This window comes from Gobius niger (assembly GCF_951799975.1).
Source record: "Gobius niger genome assembly, chromosome: 1".
Classification (NCBI taxonomy): Eukaryota; Metazoa; Chordata; class Actinopteri; order Gobiiformes; family Gobiidae; genus Gobius; species Gobius niger.
In genome coordinates, this window is record NC_136852.1 from 37,991,435 (window position 1) to 38,001,903 (window position 10,469).

General features: G+C 45.8%; 1 protein-coding gene across 2 annotated transcripts in view; it reads right to left on the bottom strand.

Annotated features, from left to right (window-relative positions):
* Window positions 1-9,839, bottom strand: part of LOC306968236 (dynamin-1-like) — a 28,195-nt gene extending 18,356 nt beyond the window's left edge. For both annotated transcript variants that reach the window (XR_013793252.1, XM_079563573.1), the window contains exons 1-9: window positions 9,602-9,839; window positions 7,853-8,067; window positions 6,938-7,011; window positions 4,948-5,097; window positions 2,968-3,171; window positions 1,565-1,663; window positions 1,345-1,505; window positions 613-755; window positions 182-317 (exon numbers count right to left, since the gene is read on the bottom strand). Coding sequence is in view for 1 of the 2 variants with exons in the window: in XM_079563573.1 (XP_079419699.1) it covers window positions 182-317; window positions 613-755; window positions 1,345-1,505; window positions 1,565-1,663; window positions 2,968-3,171; window positions 4,948-5,097; window positions 6,938-7,011; window positions 7,853-8,013 (1,128 nt within the window). In the remaining variant the exon portion in view is untranslated. The remainder of the gene's footprint in view (window positions 1-181; window positions 318-612; window positions 756-1,344; window positions 1,506-1,564; window positions 1,664-2,967; window positions 3,172-4,947; window positions 5,098-6,937; window positions 7,012-7,852; window positions 8,068-9,601) is intronic.
* Window positions 9,840-10,469: the final 630 nt, after the last annotated feature.

Here is a 10,469-nt window from a genome sequence, read left to right on the forward strand (position 1 = left end):
CTAACTCATGGCTAAACCAGGAGAAAACCAGGACGAACCCGGGTTTATACCAGGGATAAACTGGATCTAAACCAGGACTAAACCATGGCTAAACCAAGACTAAACCAGGTCAAGAAAGGGGCTAACCCGGGACTACACCACGGCTAAACCGGGTCTAAACCAGGTCTGAAGCAGGTCCCACCTTGACCAGGTCGAAGGGAAAGCGCTCGTGGAAGATGCGGTTGATCTTGGCTCCTCCTGAGAGCTCGTAGGTGTCCACCTGATCTCCAGAACCTTCGATCCTCTTCTCAAAGTCCACCGCGAACTGCTGCACCATCCTGCAACCAGACCGGAGTCAGACCAGGACCACAGGGACCACAGAGAGACCACAGGGACCGTGGTCACATTCTGAACCCTGATTTATTGAGCTTTGAGAATTTAGAATTTTTCCTGATTTTTTCACGAAAAAGTTGTTTATTCCAAGACTAAACAAGATCCAAAATCACTCTGAGCAAATCTTTGTCACTCGACACAAAACATGAGTGTAAGAATTCTCTCTGACGCTGACATACTGCCCCCTGCTGGACCGGGCTGTCACAGCGCTGTGTGATTATTCCGAGCGTTCGCACTCACTGCAGCAGGGCCTTGGTCTTGCGCGATGGGTCGTCGGGCCGGTAGTGCTTGTACTCCTCCACCTCCTTCTCGATGCTGAGGAGCTGACTCTGCAGCTTGGACCTGAGCGCCGGCAGAGTGTCCCGGATGTGGTTTGTCAGTTGCTAGAAAAAAATGAGGAAGCTTGGTCAAAACATGGTATAGTGGCTATTTTTGGAGATGTTTAGAGATGTTTTGAGGAGTTTTGAGATGTTTGGAGATGTTTAGAGCTGTTTGGAGGAGTTTGGAGATGTTTAGTGATGTTTGGAGATGTTTGGATGTGTTTGGTGATGTTTGGAGGTGTTTGGTGATGTTTGGAGATGTTTAGAGCTGTTTGGAGGAGTTTGGAGATGTTTAGTGATGTTTGGAGATGTTTGGATGTGTTTGGTGATGTTTGGAGGTGTTTGGTGATGTTTGGAGATGTTTAGAGCTGTTTGGAGGAGTTTGGAGATGTTTAGTGATGTTTGGAGATGTTTGGATGTGTTTGGTGATGTTTGGAGGTGTTTGGTGATGTTTGGAGATGTTTAGAGCTGTTTGGAGGAGTTTGGAGATGTTTAGTGATGTTTGGAGATGTTTGGATGTGTTTAGTGATGTTTGGAGGTGTTTGGTGATGTTTGGAGGTGTTTGGAAGTGTTTGGAGATCTTTGGATGTGTTTGGAGGTGTTTGGTGATGTTTGGAGGTGATTGAAGCTTGTTGGAGATGGACCTTCTCACCGCGTTGAGGGTCTTCTGCAGGTAGGCGGTGCCCATGCGGTCGGCCAAGTGTCTGTAGGACGGATGAGACAAGAAGAACTTCCGCTCGGCCTGAAGAGCCGCATTGATGTCCTTCTTCCCATCGATGTCCTTCTGCGAGCGGTTGACCACGCCGATGTAGCCTGCGGAGACACACCGTCAGAGCCGCGTCCCCACCTCAGGACGCCAACCCAGGACTTACCGCGGCGCAGAGGCAGAAGCTTGTTCTCTAAAATGTCTCTGGCGTCGGTTCCTTCGTCCATCAGGTCCAGCTTGGTGATGACCCCGATCGTCCTCATGCCTAAGAACCAGAACCAGTCAAAGTCAAATGTATTTATAAAAACAAGTGCATTCGACCAAAGAGCCGCCAGATGTTCCCCACGGGCACATATTCTTTTGTTTGACCTTCATTTTTTAAGTATCTTTAGGATTTGTTTGATATCCTACTTTTGTGATCATATCTTTTCGCTGCCCTCCTGGAGAGGTTTGAGCACCCGCATGATCCTGGGAGCTCTAGGTGACGGGTCAGGCAAAGAGCGGTTCAGAAGTCCCTTATGAGAGACCAACAGGCCTGAGAATCGTGAGGCCGTCCTTCCGTGGACCCACCATCTGCAGGAGGAGCCATAAGGAGCTGGTGCAATGTGATTTGGGCAGCTCCAACAGTGAAGAAAATGGATGGATGGATGGATGGATGGATGGATGGATGGATGGATGGATGGATGGATGGATCTTTTCGCTACTTTTGTAATTTGTTCCTGGAGTGCTTCCTCCACCCTGCCTAATAATAGAACAATCTTCAGGCGCACTTTCTCTCAGCTCCTTGTACCTGATTGATTGATGGATGATTTCACGCAACTTAAGTAGCTAATCCTGATGGAAGTATTTAAAAATAGCTTGGCTGAGAAAGTAACTCAGTGCTCATTGACAAGTGTATGTCTACGCTCAGAGCAGAGTTTTGCACGCCCTGGCTTTGATATTTTTGACCGACTTCATGGTGACGGAAAGGATTTTGTGAAACCTATTATCTCTTGGCCCTGCGGCGTTGACTGAACCACAGAATTGAACTGAACCGTAGAATTAATCAATTTTGGTCTGGAACTCCTCCATGGACTGAACACATGAAGAGGCGCCGCTTTAGGGGCCACCGCTGGAAAGGCCCGGTCTCCTATGGAAACCGGAGGAGCTGGTCTGCAAACTTTAAGGCCGCAGCCGGAGAGTACGGCTGCAGCAGCTCCGACAGAGACATGCTTAAAGTTCATTCTAAAAGCAGCCGGGAACCAGCGCTAAGAGGAGAGCTGTGCCCCCGCTTTCTCGTGCCAGTCATTCTGCCCAGGCTCTGATCCAGCCCTACATATGACAAGCGACTTGCAATAATCAACCAGGACGTGGGAAATCCAGGTCCTTTTGTGGTAAATACCCTTTGATTTTAGCCACAAGTCTCAGCTGCAAGTCCCTCGTCTTTCTAATACTGTAAAGCTAATCTGTACTTGAAGCCTGAATCGAAGAGCGACCAAGATTGTCAACATCGAGGCCAAAATAAGAACAAGAGTTACTGATGTTCCACAGAAGGGTCAGTGTCCTGCGTAGCGGTCAGCAGGCTCTTACCCTGGGGGTCCACCTCTTTGGCAATCTTTAGGGCGTCGGAGTTGGCGAGGTCGGAGTTGGCCGGAGACACGGCGAGCAGCAGACAGTTATCTTTGGTCACAAACTGGAAGAGCATGTCCCGGATCTGCGCCTCGATGTCCGCGGGCTGGTCCCCAACCGGGACTTTGGTCATCCCCGGGAGGTCCACCAGAGTCAGGTTCAGAACTGTGGACCAGTGAGAGAGACCGGGCTTAGATCAGAGAGAACACAGAGAGGTTAGACCGGGACTTTGGTCATCCCCGGGAGGTCCACCAGAGTCAGGTTCAGAACTGTGGACCAGAGAGAGACCGGGCTTAGATCAGAGAGAACACAGAGAGGTTAGACCAGGACTTTGGTCACCCCCGGGAGGTCAGCCAGTCAGGTTCAGGACTGTGGACCAGAGAGAGAGACCGGGCTTAGATCAGAGAGAACACAGAGAGGTTAGACCGGGACTTTGGTCATCCCCGGGAGGTCCACCAGAGTCAGGTTCAAGACTGTGGACCAGAGAGAGACCGGGCTTAGATCAGAGAGAACACAGAGAGGTTAGACCGGGACTTTGGTCATCCCCGGGAGGTCCACCAGAGTCAGGTTCAAGACTGTGGACCAGAGAGAGACCGGGCTTAGATCAGAGAGAACACAGAGAGGTTAGACCGGGACTTTGGTCATCCCCGGGAGGTCAGCCAGTCAGGTTCAGGACTGTGGACCAGAGAGAGCAGAACTTTATCAATCAATCAAAGTTTATTTACATAGCACTTTACAACAACACCAGGAAGGTTTGTTTTTCGCATTTCGGCCGTGTGCAGACCCGCACCACAGCAGGACCGGCAGTACATCTCTTTCTCTCGGGACCCCGGATATGGACAATGTTTAACTGGTGGGATAAATTCAGTTTTTGGTTTGACTTGGTAAAGCTTACAAAAGCGCATAATGTTAAAGGAAAAACATGAGGCAACGTGATGTAAACAAGGAAAATAATGTGAGGCTGACACAGGAGAGCTGTGCAAATCTGATATAATGAGTTTGGGGCCTTTTAGTTCTTATAAGACAAAAATGTCCACTGCACCTACTTTTTGCACTGGTCACTTAAAGGGACTATACAGTACAGAGTTTAAAAATGTTAATTATTTTCAAGCAATGTCCTAATGTGTAGAATGAGCTCAGACCTGTTCACCACAACTGCCTCTAAAATCCTGCACTGTCGCTCAGAAAGGCGTTAATATGGGTCCGAAGTGCCGTCATGCACGAGCTTAATATAGAACCTGCAGTTACAGGTAAGACCTGAGGTGGCAGTAGTGAGTATAAAATGACCAACTTGCATCTAGTCCCTTTAACGCTACATGCAAAACTTTTTATTTATTTATTTCAGGTTTTAGGCCAATTTGGTCTCTTAACATATAAACTTTCGCCTGGAAACAAAAGAAAAAACCTTAATCTTCACAAAAACATGCTTAATTATTGCACTGATTCAATATGTTATCAAAATGTATCTTTCACACATTGTGGTGACATTATCTCCACGTCAGTAGCACATACAGACTTCAAACTTCCCAGCCTCAGACTAAACAACAGTTTTTATATCTAATTCCTCACCTGATTATTGACTTTTGAATTTCAACAGCTTATTTTTAAAGTATACAAGATTCAAAATCCCCTCTGAAAAAGTCTTTGTAACTAATATGTAAAATTTAAACCTGGCTCGATCCCCTATTCAGATTTCGTCATTGAAAATATGGGATATTGTGGTCATTTTTTAGCTATAAACAGCTTATTTTAATATAATGGCAATATCTCATATTTATGTCAGTAACCTACAGAAAACGTTTCACAGTTTATGTTTAAAAATAAAGCTTTTACTGATGGAAAACTGAATCTACAGACATTTTTAAATCAATATGTGCCAAATGCCAGCTTCCTTATTGACCTGCAGACTGGATGGAGAGCAGAAGAGTGGCCTGGACTCACCGTTGGGGCTGTAGACGCGCAGGTTGATGGGGACGGGGCTGATGCCTTTGTTGGCTCCTGTGACTCGGTCGGTCTCGGCCTCGATCTCCAAGCGGACCTCCTCAAAGTCTATGAACTTCTTCCCCTTACAGTGGAGGAACTCTGCGTACTCTGAAACAGGCAGGAAAGGGAAGTTTATTTGTAGAGCACAAATTATACACAAGATTATTCAAAGTGCTTCACAGTTGCATAACATTACAAGAAAACAGTGCAAATCAATCCATAAAACATCAACATAAACATTTATTAATTACAGTAAAAGGCAAGAGAGCAGATAAAATACTTTAAGTCATATGCTCGAGTAAAAATAACTGTTTCCAGCCTGGATTTGAACATTGTCAGCATTTAGCTGCATGAAACTGAAACAGTCCTGACTCTGGAGCCAGTCAATGCACTGAAAAGGCTTCCACTTTTTAGTGTTGATGTACAATAACGAGCGTGGCCAGGCTTTTAAGGCGTGCAAAGGAAGATTTGAATCCTGTCCGGCAGTATTACAGCAGTGTCAGCTCCCGCCATGAGGACCGTAGAGAAGTGCGTTTCTCGCCCATTGGCCGGAGCGCACAATTGGCGTCAGCAAGACACGCCGAGGCAAGTTTAGTTGTAGAGCACAATTCATACACAAAACAAAGGCAAAACAAAGTCCTTCACAGTTGCATAAAATCACAAGAAAGCAGATTCAATCAATCCATAAAACATCAACATAAGAATTAATTAATTACAGTAATAAAGCACCAGGCAGATCAAACACTTTCAGTGTCATATGCACGAGTAAGGATGGATTTGAACATTGTCAGTCTGAGGCCTGTCTCACATCTTCATGAAGACTGTTCCAGGTTTTAGCTTTAGCCTCACTGTGTTTATTATTGACTCTGGGAACCACCAGGAGACCCCTGCATGAGGGTGTGCTGTAAAAGACTTGTACACAAGCAGAGCTCTTTTAAAGTCTATCCTCTAGGAGTCGGGCTGAGCCTAACTCGAGGATCGTTATTACAGTCGTTCACTAGATTCGATCAAGAGTTCGGCTGATTATATATTATATCATTATTATATTATTATAAAGTCAGACACTGCTCCTCTGGCTCTGAACAGAAGTCAGAGGTTATTATCATGCACTTTCAATAAGGCGCTGTGTGTGTGGGTGAAACCAAAGAACAAGAACAGACTAAGACAAAGTCTGGACGAGGAAATTGCGCACAACAGCGGTTAAAGGTTCACTCAACTCATGAGCTTGTTGGCCTTCAGTCAAGTCGTGGGCATCCGCCTGATAATCAGCTCAACTTCAACATTAACGTTGACGATGATGATGATGAATAACAGTGATACTAACATGGTAATAAATAAGGCATAAGGAAAAAAATTAAAAAATAAAATTATATACTTGTTATAAAGTGTAACATACTGTGATTGTTGACTTAATGTAATGCATTGTTGTGTTTGATGTAAATATGTAACCATATGTTATTACTGCAACCACATTATTATTGAAGTGGGGTGGGAGTTAATAAGTTTGTCTTCTTCCCACTCCTTTTCAAGCTAGACTGCTGTTTTTTTGTTGTTGTAATTATTATTATTGTTTTTCTCGCTTTTTTGTCTGTTTTGTGTAGCTCAAAATAAAATATTCAATCAAAAAAATCAATCAACGTTGACACACATTTATGAGAACCTGCTCCTCTGGCGCACACATCCTGCTGGGGTTGATAAAACCGTCTCACGGAGGCTCCTCAGTGCTCGCTGGAGTTAAAGGCCACAGAGCACTTCTACAGCGCCGACGCCTTTTCAGCCCACGATGAGCTGTTCCGTTCACTCTGATTCAACAGGAAATGACACATTTGCGTGTGCGCGCATGTATTATGTGTGTTATGTCGTCTAATGGCCCAAACATGTCATGTTTTGTGAGCACCACAAGAAAGAACTCAGCTCCCACTAAGCCCCTGTGGGACAAATGCCTCACCTGTGGGGCAGTTGATGAGCTGCAACACCAGGGGGCGGCGAGTCACGATCCCAGAGCCACGAGGAAGAAAGTCCCTGGAACACAACAAGAATCATTACTCCAGATGCCCTCCCGTGGCGCTGTTGTGCATGTGTGTGTTCACTGTGAGAGGAGGCTCACTGCCGCTCAGAGCCGGGCCTCACACAAAGTCACATGACAGCGTGAGAGAGGTCTAAACCAGGGCCTGCGGGCCAGGCCTGACCTTGCTGCTGGTCTGGAGTCAGCACCAGCAGTAAGGTTTATTATGCTGCTGATGCATGTGAGAAATGAGTGATGTTCTGTCGAGAGAACTGGATCTGGTGCATGAGTGGGTTAAAGGTATAAGTTAGTCCTGAATATCAATAATCAGGTCAAAACAAAAACTGACATATTCTCCAGTTTAAAAAAAGATTCTACTTAAAGCTACTTGAAAAAAACATCAAAATAAAAGAAAAAACAACATTATCGCAACTAACACGTGATCAAAAAGCCACAAAACGAGCGACTCTAAAGTGACAAAAACGCAACAAAAAGAAGATAATTCAGATATGTCTTCTTTCATTTAAGTCATATGTCGTGTGTCTTCTTTCATTTAAGTCATATGGCATGTGTGTGTTCTTTCATTTAAGTCAAATGGCGTGTGTGTTCTTAAAAGAAAGAACACACACGCTATATGACTTAAATTAAAGAACACACACACGCCACATGACTTAAATGAAAGAACACCCACATGCCACATGACTTAAATTAAAGTCATATGGCATGTGTGTGTTCTTTCTTTTAAGTCATGTGGCGTGTGTGTGTTCTTTAATTTAAGTCATATGGCGTGTGTGTTCTTTCTTTTAAGTCATATGGCGTGTGGGTGGTGCTGTAACACGCCTCGAAGGCGACACTCACCTCCCGACGAAGTTCTCCAGCACGGAGCTCTTTCCCGCGCTCTGCCCACCCACCACGGCGATCTGCGGCAGATCCAGCGCCGCATTCTGCCCGATGGAGGAGAAGGCGTCCTGCAGCTTGTTCACCAGCGGGATCAGCTCCTCCATACCGCGGTTACCCATGGTGCCTCACTCACCGGGGCGGGGACGCTCTCACAGGTGAAGGATGCGGAGGACCTGCAGAGACCAGAGAGACGACAAACACGGTTAACAAACGTGACCCCGGGATTCAAGCCATATCTAAACTAAAGAAACAAAACACTGAGGCAAACATCAATCTTGGGGGACTTGGCAGATACAGGGGGTATGGAGATTGTGTCACTAGGGCTGGGTACCATTAAACAATACTAGTATGGTAGCGGAAAAAAGTGTAGGTACTACTGATATGGAAAAAATCTTGTTTCCCCCCATTTTTGCCCAACTTTTATTCTATTTCTTGTTTTTCATATTTTTCTAAATGTTTGTCCAATGTATTTTTAATGTCTTCATTTTTGTTTTTATATGTGGACCCCAGGAAGAACAGCGACAGCCCTGCTGTGCTGATGGGGATCCCTTTAATAAACAAAATATGAGTAGTGGAGGAGCCATAAGGGGCTGGTGCAATGTGATTTGGGCAGCTCCAACAGCTGCCCCCACGACCCAGCAACGGACAAGTGGAAGAAAATGGATGGATGGATGTTATACACTTGCCTTTGCAGAACTGATGATACAATGCAGTATTTACTACATTCTCCTGGTCTTAACAGATAAATGACTGTAACAAGAGCTCTTCCTCTGTCATCTATTCTCTCATCATAATGCTGTGCTACTGAACATGGTGGAATTATTTTTCATTTATGTATTTATGTTTATGTGTGCCTGGAAACTTCACTTGCCTGGACTTTACGTTGTCTTATTTACTGTTTTCTTTCATGGCCTTAATGTTTGTACCGCCCTGTGAGACAACTCCTGCTGTGATATTGGGCTATGCAAAACCAATGACTGATCGATTTAGTCAGGACCCCCCCCCCCCTCACACTTTCAAATACATTCTCACTCACTCTGGCCTACTGTACATGTTTTTAGTGGGCGGGGGAAAGTGGAGTACCTGGAGGAAAACCTATGCTAACCTGGGACCTTCTTGCGGTGAAGCACGAGCACTGACCCCCGTTTACACTGAAAACAAACCTTTCTGTGACTCTGTTGGTTTTGCACAGAGAAATGCAGATTCTATCTCTATTTAAATCTAAATAGAAATGGAACCTCAAGTGAATGCACATAGTAAACAATATAAAATGACAGGTGAAATACTGCAGATATAGCCACTCACACATAAACTGTGCAGCAATAATCCTGACAGTTTTGATTAATGCTGTTTTTATCGTCAGTTATTGAACAATGTGGTGCCCTGGAGTAACTGAGCCTCAGACTCTCTTCTTTACTGCACATGCTTGAGCGAGGCTATGGCCCCAAACATCCCATTATTATATTACATAATAAACTATCATTATTATGTTCTTCATGTTATATAATGTCATACTGAGACCTGTGTTAAACCATGACATCAGTTCAGACCATGAGTGACTGAACCGCCTCAGATGGTCACTCACTGGACACGGATGTTCTCTTCGAACAGGACTGACAGGGGAATGACCCGGGGTGACATCATGCACATACCCCCAATAAAGAAAAAAATCAAATAACGACCAGCACGGCCCCCCCGGGGACCTACCGCTGCACGAGCCGAGGCCTGGACTTTCCGAGCGCACCGCCGTCACCGCGAGGACCGCCGGGAACCACCGGAACCGCCGACGCACTGGACACGAACCGAGCCGAGCTCCGGGGGGAGGAGGGGGAGCAGCGGGGGAGTCAGATGGGGATGCGGAGGAGGTGACCTTCAGCGCGAGCCTCTCCTCCTCACGACGTGCGCGCACAGCACTTCCGGTACCCACGCCCTTTCGCAGCAAAAGCCTGGGGATTCCCTCCGCGGCGTCCTTTCACAATAAGACTCCGTGTGTCAACATCCATCTGGACCGTGTTTGTTGTAGTGAAACAGGTCAGAGCAGAGCAGTTTTGCAGGTCTTAGCTTTTGAAGGGGGCATTAAACTGACCTGTAGTTTTGGGTAAAGCTGAACTGGAGATAATGTTGCTTGGTTAAAGGAACAGGCCACCGTTTTTCCATATTTTCCATATTGTGATATGTTCTGAGCTTGACGAGTTGATGCGTAACTGTCTGGACTTAGTGCCCGTGGAAGAGCATGGTCGCTTCTAACTTCACCCCTGTTTGGAGCCATAGGATATACTGGGAGAGGCCAAATGCTAACAACATCTTTGGTCTTTTTGCGTGACTGAGGGCACACAGTTCTTCAATACTGAGATTTGTTCTTACCTGAGCTTAGACGAGTTGATGTGTACCTGTCTGGTCTTTGTGCCCGTGGAAGAGTGTGGTCGCTTCCAAATTCACCCCTGTTTGGAGCCATAGGAATATACTGGGAAAAGCCAAATGCTAACAACATGTTTGGTCATTTTGCGTGACTGAGCGCACACACAAAGACCAGACAGTTACGTATCAACTCGTCTAAGCTCAGGTAAGAACATAT